Consider the following 19,293-nt stretch of genomic DNA (forward strand, 5'->3'; position numbering starts at 1 on the left):
TTTGCTCCTCCCCCACTCTTGCGCTCTCTCTGTCTCTCACTCTCTCTCAAAATAAATAAATAAACTTAAAAAAAAAAAACTCAGGTGGGATGGCTTGAATAAGTGAAATGTATTTTTCCACAGTCTAGAAGTTTAAGATCAAGGTGCCACCAACATTGGTTTCTGGTGAGGCTTCTCTTCCTGGCTTGTAGATGTCCACCTTTTCACTGTGTCTTCATGTGGCTTCTTCTCCATGTGGGGAGAGGGGAAAGGAGGAGAGAGAGAAAGAGAGGTAATATCTGGTATCTCTTCCTTCTGAGGACACCAGTCCTATCAGACTAGGGCCCTACCCTGATGACCTCATTTAACCTTTATTACTCTCATATAGGCCCCCTCTCCAAATACAGTCACCTTGGGGGTTAGGGCTTCCACATATGAATTTGGGGAGGAGGGACACAACACTGCCCATCAAAGTTCCAGGCAGAGAAATCTGCATGTACAAAGGCACCGATGTAAGAAGGGTCATGCCTTGGAAGAACTAAGCAAAAGCCAGAAGAATTTAATCTTAAAGAGAGAGGAATGGGGTGTCTGAGTGGCTCAGTTGATTAAGCGTCAGGCTTCGGCTCAGGTCATGATCTCGCGGTTCACGAGCTCAAGCCCCACATCAGACTCTGTGCTGACAGCTCAGAGCCTGGAGCCTGCTTCAGAATCTGTGTCTCCCTCTCTCTCTGTCCCTCCCCAACTTGTGCTCTCTCTCTCTCTCTCTCTCAAAAATAAATAAACATTAAAAAGAGGGAGAGAAAATTGAGAGAGAGAGAGAGAGAGAGAGGAGTGGCTGGAGAGGTAAGTAAGGTTGAGTGGGCCATCATAAGGAGTTTGACTTTTGTCCTGCTTATTATGGGAGACATTGTAGGGTTTTAGGGTGGAGAGTGACAGACCAGATTTTTGGTTGGAAAATGTCACCCCAGTGGCAGTGTGGAGGATACATCGGAAGAGGCAAGAGTGGAAACAGAGAGGCAAGTGAAGAGGCTTTTGTAGGCAACCACGGTGACTCAGTCCAAAGTGTAATAGTGGAGATGGAGAGAACAAATTCAGGACAGGTTAAGGAGGCCAGCCTGACCAAGCTTGAGACCGTCCAGATGTGGGGAGACCTGCCAAGGAAGACCCCAGGTTTCTGGTAAGAGCCCTCATGTTAGTGGGTCTGCCCTTCAGTTCCTCATCTGTAATGTGGGGAGAGGAAGGTGGGGATTTAACGAGTTATATGCGTGACACGCTTGGAACAATGCCTGACACACTGCTCTCGTTATCATCATTATTGTTATTGCTTTGCAGTGTTGAAAACTGCAGACATTTTTTGCTTTTTTTTTTTTTTTTTTAACATTTTTAATTTATTTTTGGGACAGAGAGAGACAGAGCATGAACGGGGGAGGGGCAGAGAGAGAGGGAGACACAGAATCGGAAACAGGCTCCAGGCTCCGAGCCATCAGCCCAGAGCCTGACGCGGGGCTCGAACTCACGGACCGCGAGATCGTGACCTGGCTGAAGTCGGACGCTTAACCGACTGCGCCACCCAGGCGCCCCACATTTTTTGCTTTTGTACTCAAGAATTATGAATCGATTTGGTCCATCTAAAAAAGAATAATAATTTCTTGCCTGCAACCCAACAGGCTCTAGTTTCCTAAGCCACCCATGCAGGGCGCTGCTGCCAGAGCCAACCCAATTTAGTCTTCTGCCATTTCCGGTCTCTGATTTGGGGGAAAGTCAACCGCTCAGAGCCTCGATTTCCCCACCTATGAAGTGGGGCAAAAATCCCTGTTCTGCAGAGACAAAAGGCTGTTTGTATCCTGCACGGCACTGGGAGGGACTGGGTCGGGGTGACAGCCACCTGTCCAAGGTGGGGCTGTGGAAGCAGGTACCAGGTGCGCCCACTGCCGAAGCCTGGCCGGCACGGCGTGACACGTCCCCTCCGCCACACCAGAGGGCGCTGTCGCGGGCTGCAGCGCCGCCCTACCCCGGGGACGGCGCTCCGTCCCGCCTGAGTCTATTTCCTCCACGTGCGAACGCGGGATGGCGGCGGCGGCGGCGGTGGGTGTGCGTGAGTGGGAGCGGGGGCGCTCCGGCCCGGGGTCCCCGACCTCAGAGGGAAGCGGCAGTGGGGGCCTTCCCGCCCAGCGGCGTGGCTGACCCCCGCGGCGCTTGTAGGCACAGGACGAGGCGGCGGCGCGCGACGTGCAGCGGCTGCTGGTGCAGTTCCAGGATGAGGGCGGGCAGCTCCTGGGCTCCCCGTTCGACGTGCCCGTGGACATCACCCCGGACAAGCTGCAGCTCGTGTGCAACGCGCTGCTGGCCCAGGTGAGCGGCGGCCCAGGCGGTCCCTCTTTCCTCCCCTCGGCGGGAGGGCCTGGCCGGCCCGCAGGGGACCGGGAGACCCAAGGTCTGGGGTTCGGGGGTCCCAGCGCTCGCCGACACTGGGAGAACCACCCTGGCGCGCGTCCGTGGCAGTGCCACCTACGTCGGGGGACGGTCAGGAGATGTATTTCGTGTGACAGCGCTTTACGCTTCGACCTGCGAGGTCCACTGGGAAGAGAGACCGCGCGTTTTGAACGCATCGGGTACATCGTCAGATTCCGCGACGCAGCTCCTCATTAATATCCCCATCTGACAGTGTGGCCCAGAGGCAGTAAATTATTTGTACGATGCTATGTCGTAGGTGGTAGATTGGCAATTAGAACCCGAATGTCAGATTCAAAACCCGTGGTCTTCTAAACCAGTGGAGCCATTCATCATTATAGTAGGGCGGGGGGTGGGGGTGGGGGGCTGGGGGCTTAAAAATATAATACGTAGACCCCACCCCAGGTTTACTACACCAGACCCTGGGGTAAGGCAGAATCTGTGTTTTCAGCCAGAGTTTTGGATGCTTCTTACACATTGTACATCATGGTGTAGCAGTTTAGAAAACGCCGCATAATCCTGTATACTGACACTAATTCTGGACTTCAGTTTTCTTTCTGGATTAGTCGTTACCAATAGGACGTTGCGTTAATTAGCTGCTCTGAGCCTCAAGTTTTTTCATCTGTCAAGTGGGAATATGAATGCCTGCCTTCCAGGGTTGTTGTGAGATGCAGATAAAGGATTTTAAAGTACTATTTTAAGTATCTTGCAGTTGCTCTTGGAGGATAAAAGAGGCCTTTTTGGGTGGGCATGGTGGGGGTACCCACACCGTGGCTGGAGAGAAAAGCTTCACCTGGCCATAGCACACTGGGGAGCACCCCTGGCTCCTATCCTTTGACGGAGGAGTTGCCCTTTGCCATTGCCCTCCAGGAGGATCCCGTGCCGCTGGCTTTCTTTGTCCACGATGCTGAGATCGTCTCATCACTGGGGAGGACGCTGGAGTCACAGGCAGTGGAGACAGAGAAGGTCCTTGACATCATCTACCAGCCACAGGCTATCTTCAGGGTCCGTGCTGTGACCCGCTGCACCAGCTCTTTGGAAGGTCACAGCGAGGCAGTCATTTCTGTGGCCTTCAGCCCCACAGGAAAGTAAGGACAGTTGCAGAATCGTGGAATAGAATGTGGGGGTACAGCCTCTGGCTGGGGTGGGGCAGATACCCCAAGTTAACAATCAATGGGACCTCAGGCTGCCTATCATAGACCTGAGCTCAGGGCATGGGTTCCAGGTAGAGGACTTCCCCAGTGGGGTTTGGTTTTGAAGGACACCCATCTTGGAAGGGCCTTTCTTGGCCTTGATCTCAGGAGAGCTGAACTGTAGGCTTCCTGGCGGTGTGTCCCAGACAAATCACTTTCTGACTTATTTCATCATCTGTGAAACTGAATTTGTTTGCTTCTCGCAATCCTACACAGATAACGAGAAACTCTAAATCTGATTATGGCTGTGGCCATTCCTTTTAGAAAGGAAGAAGAGAGATATGGCTGCCTTGAGGTACGGGGTTCTTCTCCCATATGGTATCAGTGTTATACTTCTCCTCCTCAGGGGAGGGAGAAAAGTCCAGTCCCAGACTGTATGCACAGAAGACAATTGAATAGGCAGCCAAAATGCACATGTGCCCTGTTTTGGTGTAAGCCTTATCCCTTGTCCCCACTGCAGAGGTCAGGTGTCCTCTCTTCTTCCTCAGGTACCTGGCCAGTGGCTCTGGAGACACCACTGTGCGCTTCTGGGATCTCAGCACCGAGACACCCCATTTCACATGCCAGGGTCAGTATGCAGTTAGCCATTTAGAGGGAGGGTCTTAACCCAGTGGTAGGTGGGTGATCATTTACTCAGCTCTTTAGTTTCTGAGGAGGCCCAGAGCCAATTCAACCCCTTAACCCAGTTAGCAGCTGCCTGTTCCTATGTAGAGGCTATCCTTGAACCCAGCCAGCCACTTCCAGAGACTGGACCAGAGAGTCAGTGTGGGGTTGTGAGTTGTGCTGAGTAGCAAGGAGAACCTGCCTTAAATCCAACCCCCACCACAGTGGTTCTCAAACTTGAGCACTGGAATCAGCAGGGAGGCTTGTTAACCTACAGGTTGCTGGGCCCCACCCCTGAGTTTTTGTCTCTTTAGTTCTGGGATGAGGCCTGAGAATTTGCATTTCAAGTTTCCAGCTGGTGCTGATGCTGCTAGTTTGAGGTCACATTAGCTGGGTGTGGGTAGGGCCTGCTCCCTAAGCTTCAGTTTTGTCATCTGGAAAATTGGGAATAATTTTTGCTTTGCTCCATACCCTTAAGCAAATTCCAGAGCACATCACACATAGAGTAGTTACTGGTTGGTGAAATGTGTTTTAGTTTCACGTGTATGTATGAGTATACTAGGTTTCCAGGTAGCATGCATTTCTTACTTTTGGTCAAGGTAAAAAAAAAAAAAAAAAAAGGATTTGAAACTTTATACCACGTATCATGGAAGGAATTATTAGAAAGCGGAAGTACTATCTATGCAGCAGGAAGCACAACTGTAGCACTTGGGATGAATTCTTCCTTTGCCTAGAAAGCTGCGTCTCCCCTTTTGTTTGACCAATCATTTATTCTCGGGCTAGTTGAGTTTCTGCAGCATGTCAGGCATGCTAGGCACTGGGGATAAAGACAGATATGTGCTCCTTGCTTTCTCCCTCCCCTGCTTTCCTAGGACACAGACACTGGGTCCTTAGCATATCCTGGTCCCCAGATGGCAAGAAGTTGGCCTCGGGCTGCAAGAATGGCCAGGTAGATGGTGGTCATTGGTAACCACTCAGGGACTCTGGGCTTCCTTCCTAGGACATGGGTCAAGTGAGGTTCTGGGGTCTTCAGGGAAAGATGGATTGGGGGCAGTGGGCGGGAACTTTGGTGGACCTAGGGACAGGATGGAGAGGGTTATTCAGTAAGCTTCTGTCCCTCAGATTCTCCTGTGGGACCCAAGCACAGGGAAGCAGGTGGGCAGGCCCCTCGCTGGCCACAGCAAGTGGATCACAGGCCTGAGCTGGGAGCCCCTCCACGTGTAAGTGATGCTCACAGAACTGGGGGGAGTGAGGAGCCAGGGCTTCAAGGTGGTCTCCTCCCTTGCTTGATGCAGAGGGGTTTTGCCTCAGGGGGTGGGATGGCCAGCCTGACTGACAGTACTGGCATGGCGGGCAGTAGGCTAGGGCTTCCCAATCTGTGTTGCTGCTTGAGAGGGGGTTATTCATCATGGGCCCTGAGAGTTGCCTTGCAATGCAGCTGGGTCTTGGAGTCAGGAAGCTGTTGAGTCATTGTCCCTGGCCTTTGAGCTAAGAAGGGGGAGCTGGGGAGGGTGCTATTGCCGTTCCCACATCAGAAGTGGGGCCACATCTCCCTTCCCCTCTCCAGGAACCCCGAGTGCCGCTATGTGGCCAGCAGCTCCAAGGATGGCAGCGTGCGGGTCTGGGATACAACTGTGGGCCGCTGTGAGCGCATCCTCACCGGGCACACACAGTCAGTCACCTGTCTCCGGTGGGGAGGGGACGGGCTTCTCTACTCTGCCTCCCAGGACCGCACCATCAAAGTCTGGAGGGCTCACGATGTAAGAGCTGGGAGGGTCCAGAGAGCAGCCTGGGGAAATCTTGGGCCATGAGATGCCAGGGCTGGAAGGAATGTTGACCAGTGTGTTCTGGGATCCGGGTGGCGGGAGGTGCTTCAGGAACAGTGGGTTCCTGTGGTTGGTGCTGCATGATAGTGGAGGTTCCAGTGTTCATTAACTTGGTCCAGAAATTGCCACTGCAGGAAGCCTGTTGTTAGCTTTATTAAACCTGCCACGTCCCAGAGTTACTTGACTGGAACCCTTTTCTTCTCACATACTTAAGTTCCTTTCCATGAAACATACTTTTGGAAACAACAATCTGGGCCAGTACCTGCATTTTGTAAGTGAGGAGAGACTTCAGCCCAGAGCGGTGATTTGATTAAGATCACAATGAACGAGGGACCTAATTCTGAGTCCCATGTCGCTGTCTTCTGGGGCTAATCTGGGGGTACTAGTTCCCTAGGGTGGAGAGTAGGGTGGGTGTGCGTCTGACCAGTCTTCCTCTGCCCTAGGGTGTGCTGTGCCGGACCCTGCAAGGCCACGGCCACTGGGTGAACACCATGGCACTCAGCACTGACTACGCCCTGCGCACGGGTGCTTTCGAGCCAGCTGAGGCCTCGGTTAACGCCCAAGATCTCCGAGGGTCCTGTGAGTGCGTGGGAGAGGGCCGCCTGGGAAGGAGCCGGTTCTCGGGCTTACTGTGCAGCCTGGGCCGGGGGTGTTTGCCATTTGTGTTGGATTTTCTAATCAGCCTTGTTCCTCATCTCTTCCTCTCCCCTCCGGTACCTGGCCACAGTGCAGGAGTTGAAGGAGAGGGCTCTGAGCCGATACAGCCTCGTGCGGGTGAGTGTGTGCCCGCCGCCAGCATGCCCAGCTCCCTACTCTTCCTCCACTGGTCTCTCAAACCCTTTGCAGGCACTCAGGCCCCTCCCCCTTCTAGCCCTAGCTCAGACGTTCCTCTTCCAGAAAGTTCTTCATGAAAATCCTAGTTTTTAATCCTGAAATCTTAATGTATAGGACCATGTGATTTTGTTGTGTTCATTTGCTTATCTGTTTATTGTATTTTCTGTATTTTTTATTGTGTTTAAGTAGCACATTCATGTGGTCGAGGCTTCAAAGAACACAAAAAGGTAGATGGTGAAGAAGTCTCCCATCTCTGTTGCCCATCCATCCTTTCCTTCTGGAAACATCCAGAGCTACTAGTGTCCTGTCTTTCCTTCCAGAGACTTCATACCTCCACATACACGTGTATGTGTACACAGGATGCAGTATACATACACGTGTGTACAAACCCACACATAAAATCTTTCCCTTTTTTAATACACTATTCTGTACCTTGCTTTTTCTTGTGATTATGTATCTTAGAAATTATCCCAGGTGCATAACATTTCCTTTTGGGGGAAGTGACTGCCAGGGGTCCCATGTGAGTTGGTAGCAGGCCAGGCCTCATTTCTCCTAGTCCTGGCCTCCGTGCTGGTGTTGGGCAATCAGTGGTGCGTTTGCTGCCCAGGTCGGGCTCTCCTGTCTGAGACCGTGCCCAACACGGTGTGCTTTCTGCCTCTCCTAGGGCCAGGGCCCAGAGAGGCTAGTGTCTGGTTCAGACGACTTCACCTTATTCCTGTGGTCCCCAGCAGAGGACAAGAAGCCCCTCGCACGGATGACGGGACACCAGGCCCTCATCAACCAGGTGCTCTTCTCCCCTGACTCCCGCATCATCGCCAGTGCCTCCTTTGACAAGTCCATCAAACTGTGGGATGGCAAGACAGGCAGGTGAGTGGAGGCGTGGGGAGGGAGAGGAAGGGCACTGGTCCTCTAGAAGGAGCTTGGCTGTATCACTTACTTGCTGCGTGGCCTTGGCAAGCATTTGGGTATTCTGAGCCTTGTCTCCTATTTTGTAATATGCAGACCTACCTCTCGGCTTTGTTACAAGGACTAAGGGAGATGGTATATTTAGGACTGGCAATAAATGGGCACTGAAGTGCTAGTTCATTTTGTATCGAAGGAGAGAAATGACCTTAAGACAGCTGGGATTGCGGCAGAAGTGTAGACTTGAGCTGCAGTCATTTTCCGGCCCCCCTCAAAGTGTGATCCACAGACCAGCTGCTGCAGCATCACCTGGGAGCTTGATAGAAATGCAGAGTCTTGGGCCCCACCCCAGACCTTAAGAATCAGAATCTGCATCTTAATAAAGTCATCAGCTGATTCCGCTCCTGTTGAAGTCTGAGAGGCCTCAGTATAACGAGATACTGTGCCCTTGAGGTTAATCAGGTCAGCAGAGAGGCAAAGGCACGGGCAAGAAGAGAAGGGATGAGGGAAACCCTTGCTGGGGCCTTGCTGTCTCGGCCATTGTGTGTTTCCGTATAGCGGTCTTTGAAATAGATCGTTCCCTTCTTTTTCAAGATAAGGAAACTGAGTCTCAGAGACCTGTCCAAAATGACAAGTCCTAATGACTTGTCCAAATAGACATAGCTAATCTGTATTGACCTGAAAGTGCCAGGTGAGCCTGGCCGACTACTCCATGCCACTTGTCAGCAAGCAACTTGTGTTAGGGGGATATCAGGCAGATGGGCTGAGCAGGGACTACACTGGATTCGAAGTCATGCAAAGTTGTCCAGATACGGAGGGCACAGGGGCCCCTTCAGACCTAATACCCATCATCACTTTCCTGGCCCAGGTACCTGGCTTCCCTGCGTGGCCACGTGGCTGCTGTGTACCAGATTGCGTGGTCAGCCGATAGCCGGCTCCTGGTCAGTGGTAGCAGTGACAGCACGCTGAAGGTGTGGGATGTGAAGGGCCAGAAGCTGGCTGTTGATCTTCCAGGCCACGCAGATGAGGTATGGCTGACCTCGTGAGCAGAGGTGGGGCAGGTGGGGGTTGAAGCCTGGCCCTCCTGCCCCCCACACACACACACCTTACCTGCTTCTCCCTACCCCCCACCTCGGTTTAGGTATATGCTGTTGACTGGAGTCCAGATGGCCAGAGAGTGGCAAGTGGTGGGAAGGACAAATGCCTCCGGATGTGAGTTTTGGGGAAGTGGCGGTTGGTGTGCTTGGCTCTGCTGCCCTTAAGTTGGTCACTCCTTGCACCTTTCCCTTCTGGCATAGAATTCTAAGGGTTCTGCAGGTGCCTAAGACAGTGTGTGGTGCCACGTTCTCTCGGTGGTTAAGAGGGAGAACTGCAGAATTACAGTGATTATGGGAGACCCTGACGGTGCTCTCCGAAGGGCGAGCCCAGAGTCCCTCCAGCATGAGGCAGTAGTTCTTAGAACACTGGTTTTTGAAGGCGTCACACCTAGTTCCGATCCTGGTTCTGACTTTCATTGTGCGGTTTTGGAGAGCGTGGTTCACCTGCCTCCTGGGAGTTGTCAAGCCTCAGTAGATAGGAAGATCAAAGATAGGAGGCGAACACACTTGGGAACCCAAAGCATGTGTACTTGTAAATGTTGTCATTGTTTGCTATCAGATGACCTTGGTGGGCATCTGAGAGGCCAGGCCCTGGGATGAGGTCTCAGCCGGGGCAGGCAGTGGGTGCCCAGCCTGAGTTTGGGTGGCCAGAGCAGAAATGGTAGCCAGTCTCTTAATGACCAAGTGAATACAGGTTCTCCCCCATAGTGGGCTCCTGGGATTATATGGCAGCCTCCCCTTCCCAAGATCGGATCCCCATGCTGTTCCCTCCCCTTCTCCACAGATGGAGGAGATGAGAAATCCCAAGTTCTTGGACTCCCACCTGGACTCAGCTGCTGCCAGTGCCCGCCCTGACAGAGACCAAAGGCCAGGGTGGTGCCCCTGTGAACCAGTGTGGTCTGCTGTCCTTGGACAGACCCCAGTGAGGTCCCTCCCCAGAGCAGGAGGTCGAAGTTACGGGAAAATATCACTGGGCTCAGCCGTTGGCCGTTACTCCGTACCTTGCTTGGGGGGGGGGGGGGGGGGGGCGCAGGCAGTGACTAGACCCTTGCTGCTGCCCCTCCTCCTTTCCTGAATGTTCTCTCTATTCAGCATCAGACCCTGGATCCTGTGACCAAATAAATAACTTCTATTTTGTGTGTTCGGGTTAATTCCTTGTCCCCAAGGCTCACCCAAGGGCTGTGCTGAGTCCGTCTGTCTAACCCTTCCCTCCGGGCTACACCAAAGCCATACTGACTGGGAGGTGGCCTTTCTTCTCTTTCTCTTGTGCCTATGAGGGAGAGGCTCGTTGTGGCTGGGGGCGCTGGTGGAAGCCATAGGATAGTGGCCAGAGGATGATGTGAGCTTGTGCTGTCCAGCGTGGCAGATGCTAGCGACATGTGGCTGTGTTTACCAGAATTCCACATGGTTAGAAGTGCAGTTCTGTGATGCTAGCTGAAGGCTACTCACTGCACCGGACGGCACAGATGGAGAACACCTTCACCAGCCCATGGAGTTGTGCGGGCCAGTGTTGTTCTAGGGCTTCTTTTGTCCGCCCCTCTCTCACACAACACACTTCCTGAGCTCCTGCAGTGCACCGAGCACTGTGCCAGGCTCTCAGGGTACAGAGCAGAAGGTGACCGCTGTCCCAGGGGGCTCCCTCTAACAGCGTGCAGTGGTGAGGGCTCTAGCAGAAGTGGGTGTGATGTGACATGGGAGGATGGTTCTCTGCCCCATAAGGACTGTCACACAGTGAAAGGAATCCCCACCGGATGTCCTCACATGCTTGAACAAGTCTTGCCTCCCATGCATCCTGCCTTGGCTTTGTCCCGTTTCAATGCTCCGGCAGTTGGATTCTTGTATGGACTGCTCAAGGCCATGGCATTTCTAACCTCTTATCCCCCGCCCACCATGCCTTCGTGATCTTGCACATCATCTGGATGTGCTCCATCTCCACCTGTGTGTCTCTGCAGGGAGGCTGCAGGAAGGGCAAAGGGGGCCACCAGTGGCGGAGTTCCTACCCTGTGCACTCGTTCTATGTGCTCACGTGATCCTCATGGGACCCCTACTGTCCTGCCCGTAGGGTTCTCACCTCCCTGAAACAGCCCAGGAAGCTTAGATGGTTTGTCCGTGCCCTCGCATCCAGGAAAAACTAGGATTAGAGCAGACCCTGCCCCATAACCTGTGCACTTTGCACCACGTCCTTCCAGAGCTCAAGCTGATGTTGACAATCGACAAGCTGCCACCACCTCTGTCCAGTGTTGCTGTTTATCCCAGTGTATGTGCGTTTTAGTCTTTAACATTTCTTCCTCCCCCAGGGAAAGGGGTGAGGCTGGCAGAGCCGAGCAATAGGTGGTGATAGCACCCCACTGCCCTGCCAGCCTTATGTTCCATATCCCCCCAGCCCCTGACCCAGACTCTCGGTCCTGGCAGAAGCTAGGAAGGTGAATGGCAGCCAGCCTGGCTGTCAGCACGAAGCACAATTCCGTATGCTGGGTGACCTGCAGTGCTTTAATAAGGGACGACCCAGCCCAGACAGATCTGGGGAGGAGGATGCCGAGCAGCTGTAGTCAGTAGCTGACCTGACCTGGCCTGTGGCGTCTCCAGGTGAATGGAGCTCCTATCTAGCCTAGGCCCGGGCCCAGGAGTGGAGATTTGGGAGCATCGCCACCAGGCTCCGGGCAGGGTGGTCAGCAGTTCCCTGGCATGGTGCTGGTGGTACATCTCATGATTCTGGTTCCTGAGAGCCCTGGGCTGAGGCTGAAGCTGAAGATAGGTGAGGGGCTTCCCGGGGCCCTCCTTAGTAGGGAAATAGGTATTCTAGATCTTCCAGCTTCCGCATCTCCTCCAACCCGATGGACACGGTTTTCCGCTGGGGTTCCTTGCGCTGCACGGTGATCTGGATGGGGTTGTTCTCGGGGAAGCTGTTCAAATCGGTGGCCACGGTTGCAAACTGAAATAAAACAAAACCCCTCAGAATTCCATCCCAGACCTGACCCTAGCTCAGCTCTTCGTCTCTGCAAGCCCCTTGTTGTTTGCCAAATGGGATCTTAGATAGCCTTACCGCCTGTTCACGGGCTCCAGAAACAGGTACAAACCAGTGCCTTCTCTGTCGTGTGAGGTTTCCAACCACAGTCGTCTGGGCCTCTCCTCCCGTGCCCCTCGCCACCTCCCTTCCCTTCTTCGTCCCCCTTTCGCCTCTTCCCTGTGTTTCCCTCAATGCCCTTGACTTCCTGGCCCACTCACGATTATTATGAGTTAAAGAATCCCAAAAGTAGTGGCTTTGGAAGCTGAACATTACAGAGGTGCTGATGAATATATTAGTTCGCATTCCCAGTGGGCCCCAGAGTGGTGTAATCCTTAAACCTCCCAGAAGGAAGCAACCTGGAATTCATGCTCATCCGCCCAGGCAGAAAGGCAGCCAGCAAGAAGATGAGTTGCCTCCAAATCCCCTGACCTCCCGGCCCTCTTCTCCCAGGTCTCACTTTGTAGGGCTTGCACCACTTCCCCACCCCGGCTGTGTTGGCCGCACGGACGGTGAGGCAGTAACTTGTGTTAGGCTTCAGCTCCATCAGCTTGACAGTGGTGCCCAAGATCTTGTTGAAGATCCACGGGCGATTCTTTGTCTTGGGCGGCCCATTGTCATTTGTCTTGACCACCTCCTGCAACAGGACCTGGTAGAAACTGACCTGCTGCTTGCCCAGGGAATAGGTCCAGGAAATCTAGAAGAAGAGACCCCCCCCCCCCACCACCAGGCTTCCTCAGACCTGCTCCAGGCTGTCCTCCCCTCACCTCCCACCCCCAACCATGGGTCCGAATGCCCCACTCCCATCCCCTGTCCCTCCTGGGGCTGAGGCAGGTCTGATGGAAGGGATAAGGCATGCTACGGGCCTGTAGCATTTGCAACTCTCCCTGGGCAGCCCCACCCACCTCAGGGTGTGCCCCCAGCCCATATTTCTTCTAGACTAGTTGAGAGGGACCTTAGAGATCATCTTGTGCACCTCACTCCTTGCAGATGAGATTACGGGTTCAGAGAAGGCGGGTGGCTGGCCCGTGGTCACACAGAGTGACAGAGCCAAAGTTCAAACCAGTAGTTCCAGAGCCCACATACTTTGTGCTACAACAGTGGTTGCCAAGCCTGGCTAAGGAGCTGGGGGAGTTTTTATAACACTGCAGATTCCTGGCCATGCTGTCTTCTCTCAGGTCTCCCATTACCAATTTCTCCTCCATCTAGGCCAGTGGTTCTCAAAGTTGGGTGTGCATCAGAACCCCCTAGAGGACCTGTTAAAACAGACTGCTGGCCCCCACAGTTTCTGATTCAGTAGGCCCAGGTGGAGCGGGAGGAGAGGAGAATTTAAATTTCAAACATGTTGCCATACGATGCTGACACTGTTGGTGGTCTGGGAACCACACTTGGAGAGACACTGCTCATCTGGGACTTCCAGATTTATCTTCCTAAAATACAGCTCAAATATCACCTTATATCACCAGATAGAAGGCTTTGCAAAAAGCTGTTCTCTACTGCTTACAGAAAAATCTATACAGTAGCCTAACATTGCAGGACCTCCAAAAAAATGACTCCAGGCTAACTTCCCCCACTCTGTTCCCTGTCCTGGACCTGAAACAGTGCTACTCAACATGAGGCCCATCAGCACCACCTGGGAATTTGTTAGTGGTGCAAATTCTCAGGCCCCACCCCAGACCTACTGAATCAGAATCTCTAGGGATGAGGCCCAGGAATCTCATTTTTAAGAAGACGGTTGGCTCTGTAGGCACAGAAAAGTGCGAGAGCCCTACATTGGGACCTGGCTGTTTGCTCCCACCTTTTCCCACCTGTGAGGTGTTGCTAGTGTCAACCCCTCCATGGAATGTCTTTCTCCCATCCCTGGATGTTTAAATCCTACCTCTGCGTCCCAGCTTAAACGCTACCAAAGCCACCAAGCTTATTCCTACACCTGGAAGTAATTTTTCTTTCCCCCTGAATTCCTGGTGGCACTTGATCTGAACTCTGGCCATAGAACTGCATCCAATCCAGCTCGCACTGGAGTGCTTTACAGACATGGCCTCTCTCCTGTGCCAGGAGCGTGAGGTCAGGATGCAGGTGGTAGGCATCTTCGCACTCCCTGTGGAGCTCAGCTCAGTGCCTGGCACACGGGGGCGGCCAGTAAGCCTGTACCTGAAGGCACGAAGAGGGAAACTCACCACAGCCGTGGAGTCGCTGACTGTGTGTTCGCAGATGAAGGGCGCCTCCGGCACATCCATGACCACAGAGGACTCTGAGGGTGTTGAGGAGGTGTCTGTGTCCAGCTCAGGGTTGTCAAGGTCCAGCAGGCCCCCAGGGACTATTTGGGACTTCGATGGACGGGGGCAGAGAGCCAGGTCCCTCTTGTGTGTGTCGTTGCCCATCGAGGAGAGGCTGAGTTTGTTCAGCTCCCCCTCTAACATCCCTGCAAAGAAGCTGCTGTTGGGCTGGGTCACAGCCAGTTTGATGGGATTCAACAAGGTGGATGAGAGTGGGGAGATGCTGGTGTCGTCAGAGCTGCATTCAGAATCCTCCACTGGCATCGGCTTCCTGAGTGGGAGGGAGACAGGTGAGCCACTGAAGGAGGCCACCCCAGCCCATGCAGCTGGGAAGCTCCCCGAAGGCAGGCCTTGAGCCTGACTCGCCAGTAACCCCAGATGTTTCTGAATAGCTCAGAACATCCTTATCACCCTGCAGCAGTCCATTCAACCCACCAGGGCACTTACTGAAAGATGCAGATTCCTGGTCCCTGCCCCCACCCCCCCGCCCTGCTTTGGGGTGGGACTGGGGAAGCTACTAACGTATCTTTAATAAGATCTTCAGATGATTCTGAGGCATGTGTTCTGAGGCCCAGAATTTGAGAAACACTGCTAAAATCTTAAGTCCTCCTTCCACAGCAGGGTGCAAATACCCTGGGGAATGCCCAAACCAATCTAGTGGGGTATGGAAAAATATCTAAGTGTCTAAATTAAAAATAATTAAGCTTTACTAATACTTGCTACTGTTGAACAGTAATTACTAATTTCTTTACTTAGATTTTGCAACATTTAACAATATTTATTAATATGTAGCATGTAAAGTTAACAATAGTACACATAAATATGAATATATTGGGGTAAAAGCTCAAAAACCTTTCTTCCATTCTAATTTTGTTAAATTATGAAATATTTTAGACATACACAAGATATCAAGAATAATATATTAATATATAATAATGTATGGTGATTATAGTTAGTACTACTATATTGTATGTTTGAAAGTTGGTAAGAAAGGGGCACCTGGGTGGCTCAGTCGGTTGAGCGTATGACTTCGGCTCAGGTCAGGATCTCGTGAACTGTGAGTTCGAGCCCCGCGTCGGGCTCTGTGCTGACAGCTCAGAGCCTGGAGCCCATTTCAGATTCTGTGTCTCCCTCTCTCTGCCCCTTCCCCACTCATGCTCCGTCTCTGTCTCTCAAAGATGAATAAACATTAAAAAAATTTGTTTAAAACAAAAAGAAGAAGAACGTTGCTAAGAAAGTAGAACTTGAAAGTTCTTATAAGAAATAAGTCTATAACCATGTGTGGTGACGGATGGTAATGAAACTTACTGGGATAATCACTTCATAATACACACACGTATCAAATCATGTACACCTTCTAAAGCCTCAGCAGTACAGTTAAAGCCCCTGACACTTGTGTCCCCCTCCTCAGTCTGCATCCTCCCGCTCAGAGGTAACCAGTACAGCACATTCCAGATTTTGTGTTTATTCTTCATGTGTGTTTCTATAGGTTTGTTACATGTGTACGCTATCCTTACACAAGTTCTGTTATTTTGCATATTTTAAAACTTCATATAAATAAATGGTGTCATATCCATCAGCAACTTGCTTTTTTCATTCAACATTGGTTTTTTTTAGATTCATTTGTATTGATACATGTAGTTCTGGTTCAGACATTTTAACTGTTGTACACTTTCCATTACATGGAGATTTGTCTTGTTACCAATTCTTTGCTATTACAAAGAAAAACCTTATACATGTTTCCTTAGTTTGTTTTTTTGTTTGTTTCTTTGTTTTTTTTACTGATGTAGTCCAGAATCCAAAAAGGTTGGGTCTCAAATCTTTTTTTTTGTTTTCCTTGACTAAAAGGAAGAAATACATACTACCTGGAAACCTGGTATACTCATACATACGTGTAAAACTGAAACACATTTCACGAACCAGTAATTACTCTATGTGTGATGTGCTCTGGAATTTTCTATTCTTCTGTTTCATTTTTATAATCCTGGTCTCTGTCAACTAGAATGAGTTGCTCACCCATTAATGGACCACAACCCACATTTTGAAGAGCAGTGGTATAGCAGGAGCAGTCACTGGGCCTTTGGGGACCAAGTACCCTAACCAAGGTCACAAGGTGAGTTGAAGGCAGAGGTTGAACCAGAACCCAGATCTCCTGGGTCCCATGCCTCACAGCTCCCAGCTGCCTCTGGTGCATTCTGGCTCCTCACCTCTGCTTCTTACCCCATTTCCCCAGCTGCTCCGGACAGATCCAGCAATCAATACACATGCCCGGATCCCTCACTCCAGGCCAACCACTGGCTTCATGGCTGATGGATATGCCAACTTTTCCTTGAGTTCCAACCCCAAAGACTACCTCCTGAGAAATCCTGATCCGCCCAAACCTTCTATGCTAGCGAACATTTGCCATAGGTGACTCCCCCATCAAGGTCCTTTGTAGGCTGGAGTCTTGTATTTAGGTCACTTATACTTCAGATTGTCCTAATGAGTCTCTATTTATCTATAAGATTTAAAGCAATTTTTTAAGCTAATCTCTACACCCAACACAGGGATCGAACCCACAACCACAAGATTGAGAGTCACATGCTCTACCGACTGAGCCAGCCAGGCACCCCAAGAATATCTGTTTTAGATTCTCTTATTCAAAAGAGCAGTGCTGAAGTGGGCACAGAAAGTAGTTAAGTATTGAGCTATATGCTGGACAAAAATTTTTTATGCTCTTCATGACAGCCCTGCTGGATGGGTGTTAGCCCCATTTTGCAAATGAGGGACTGAAGGTCCCTGATCTTAATTAATTTGTCTACAGTCATGTATCTTAAGTGATAGAACTTGGATTTGAACTTGGGCTCCTAGCCCAAGATTTTCCTGTCATATCACATGACATTTCCTACAAGTATCTGTCACTTTAGCCACATCTGCTTACTTATAGGTCCCTTAGGGACTGGACGTCATATCCCTTTCATGTAATCAAGACTAGCTACACAGTTCATGGGGCCACTTCTTCAAAATTATTAAGAATTTCTAGACAGTGACAGCCCTGTCTGGTTCCTCAAGGTGTCCTGTCATAGCACAGATTGGGCTTATTATTCTTGATTCTTGCCGAACATCTCCAAACACACACACACACACACACACACACCAGACTGAGCGCTCCTTGAAGGCAGGGGCTGTGTTTTTCAACTCTGCATTCCTAGAACTTGACATTAGGCCAGACACCTTAGAGATGCTCAGAGAATTTTGTGGAACAAACTAAAGAGAACCTACAATCACTGAGGAAGAACAATAAACTTCAGGCTGACAGCAGGCAGGCTACTGGGGGGACATAATCAGGCAGGCAAAGGCACCAAAAGGGGGACTGAGGAAGAGGAGCCATGGGGAATGGAATGGACTAGGGGTGTCTGTATGGGGGTGTGGGAGTGGGGAGGACCACAGCTAGACAAAGCAGGATGAGAAGTACCGTCAACAAAACTCTAATCCTCGAAGGCCTTTTGGAGCAGGAGGCCTCCAAGCCTCTAAGAACTGATTTGGGGTCAGACATCCAAAGTGCAACCTGTACACGTGCTGTGCTCTTCCCGGGGAGTTCAGGGACCAAGCTGTGACAGGTCAAGGAAGCAGGATTGCTTTTCCGAGACCCTCTCCTTGCCCCTCAGTTCCGGCCTTAGAAAGAAGGAAAGGACCAGACTTGTGTCTTACGGTAGATTGATGGTATCTTCCTCCAAGAAGTTAACCAAACTGCCTCTTGTGGAAAGTGGGAGTCCTTTGGTAGTGACGGTCCTGTTCATAGACTTGGGGTTTGGAAAAGGCTTCGACATTTGATCGAGTGCATTCAGAACATTGAGGTTTTCCTTCTTCAGCATGGCCTCCCCCCCATCTCCCACTTTACACAGTGCCTTTGATGCCATCTTGTCTGTTTTGGGACCGCAGCCGTCACCACACAGCTGACAGGAAGCAGAGAGAAACTGGGGGCAGTGGACCCACCCTTAGTTTGCGTGGGCTGGGGGTGCAATGAGCTGACTTCATAATCACGGCAGAGTGTAACAATTAGGGGCCAGCCTCCCCCTTGATCGGAGGCTGCTGCCGCCCAGGGCCAGTGTTAGGAGTGGGGTACAAGGGACAGGCTACATCATCCCTTGGGCCCCTTCCAGTTCTAATGCTCTGTGGTTACAGCAACCCTGTCCTTCTCTGAAGATCTCAAAATGCTTACCACCTGTTCCCTTTGGAGCTGCTCTGGGAAGGAGGAGCAGGTGGTAAGAGAAAGGCTCCCGGGGGCAGGTGGGAGTCGGCAGGGGCCCTGGGAGACAGGCAGCACTGAAATGGGTCTCTGGGAGGGGGGAGTTTGTCTCCAGAATGCTGAGGCTCTATATCCAGAAATCCTGGGCAGCAAACCCCAACTATGTCAGTAGGCACGGGGAAAGTCCAGATGGCTCATGGGGTTCACAGCCCACATACAGCCAGGTTTTGCTGCTAGAACTCTAAATGTGCCACATCCTCACCCCGAGCGTCTCTGTGTGTTGAGTGACAACGGTGGATGCTGCACAGGGATACAAATATGGGCCAGACATGTTTCTGTTCTCAAGGAAACCACCTTACCGTAGGAAAACCAACACATAACTCCGGGAGTGGTTAAGAGTGGCTTTGCACTCACATGTGGATTTGTCCACTCTCAGTCCCGCTCTGCACCTACAGGTTGTGTAAACCTCTGGCAAGTGACTTCACCTCGCTGAGCCTCAGTTTCCTCCTCTGGGAGATGGGGATAAAAACAGCAGCCGCCTTATTGGATTGTGAGGAGTTGTAAAGTTGTTTTATGTTTCCCAGAGGACGAGGCAAAGCAAAGGACATTTAAAAACGCCAAATCATATCTTCTGTGTTCCAAATCATCAGGGTTTTTGTTGTTAATTCATCCCCCAAAAGAGAAAGTGTTGTTTCAAAAATAGAGCCGCAGATGCCCTCTCTGCTGCTTCTGAGCACCTACCATAGAAATCTGTAATTACCCGGTATCTTGGACTCCTCTTCACTGTCCTCCCCACTAACACGTAGGTGCCTGAGGGTAGGGATGGTCCGTCGGGTCGAACTCCGCGGCCCAGCGTTTAGAACAGAAGCCGACGCCCGGGGGCGCGCAGCACGACCTGC

The 19,293-nt window shown here is 51.5% G+C and overlaps 2 protein-coding genes, 1 long non-coding RNA gene and 1 other non-coding gene across 5 annotated transcripts; 2 read left to right on the forward strand and 2 right to left on the reverse strand.

The window, feature by feature from the left end:
• Positions 1 to 2,026: 2,026 nt before the first annotated feature.
• On the forward strand, positions 2,027 to 10,025 carry NLE1 (notchless homolog 1). Its single transcript, XM_058704284.1, has 13 exons — positions 2,027 to 2,064; positions 2,182 to 2,331; positions 3,301 to 3,518; positions 4,112 to 4,191; positions 5,099 to 5,175; positions 5,349 to 5,446; positions 5,794 to 5,986; positions 6,496 to 6,631; positions 6,780 to 6,826; positions 7,551 to 7,753; positions 8,658 to 8,817; positions 8,931 to 9,001; positions 9,671 to 10,025. The coding sequence occupies exons 1-13, from the start codon at positions 2,047 to 2,049 to the stop codon at positions 9,681 to 9,683; spliced, it is 1,464 nt and encodes a 487-aa protein (XP_058560267.1). The 5' UTR covers positions 2,027 to 2,046; the 3' UTR covers positions 9,684 to 10,025.
• A 1,330-nt stretch (positions 10,026 to 11,355) lies between these two features.
• On the reverse strand, positions 11,356 to 18,151 carry FNDC8 (fibronectin type III domain containing 8). Of its 2 annotated transcripts, none has more exons than XM_058704304.1 (4): positions 17,857 to 18,151; positions 14,068 to 14,437; positions 12,378 to 12,587; positions 11,356 to 11,818 (listed from the first exon to the last, which is right to left on the reverse strand). In XM_058704304.1, the coding sequence occupies exons 1-4, from the start codon at positions 18,063 to 18,065 to the stop codon at positions 11,666 to 11,668; spliced, it is 942 nt and encodes a 313-aa protein (XP_058560287.1). In that variant the 5' UTR covers positions 18,066 to 18,151; the 3' UTR covers positions 11,356 to 11,665. The 2 variants fall into 2 exon arrangements, with proteins under 2 accessions (XP_058560287.1, XP_058560286.1); XM_058704303.1 differs by having other exon boundaries at positions 12,351 to 12,587; positions 17,857 to 18,148.
• On the reverse strand, positions 16,701 to 16,773 carry TRNAE-CUC (transfer RNA glutamic acid (anticodon CUC)). The gene has a single exon. It is a non-coding gene; the product is annotated as a tRNA-Glu (tRNA).
• A 71-nt stretch (positions 18,152 to 18,222) lies between the features above and the next one.
• LOC131497744 (uncharacterized) lies at positions 18,223 to 19,096 on the forward strand. Its single transcript, XR_009255118.1, has 2 exons — positions 18,223 to 18,410; positions 18,850 to 19,096. It is a non-coding gene; the product is annotated as an uncharacterized LOC131497744 (long non-coding RNA).
• Positions 19,097 to 19,293: the final 197 nt, after the last annotated feature.

The sequence above is a fragment of the Neofelis nebulosa genome, chromosome 16 (genome assembly GCF_028018385.1).
Source record: "Neofelis nebulosa isolate mNeoNeb1 chromosome 16, mNeoNeb1.pri, whole genome shotgun sequence".
Classification (NCBI taxonomy): domain Eukaryota; kingdom Metazoa; phylum Chordata; class Mammalia; order Carnivora; family Felidae; genus Neofelis; species Neofelis nebulosa.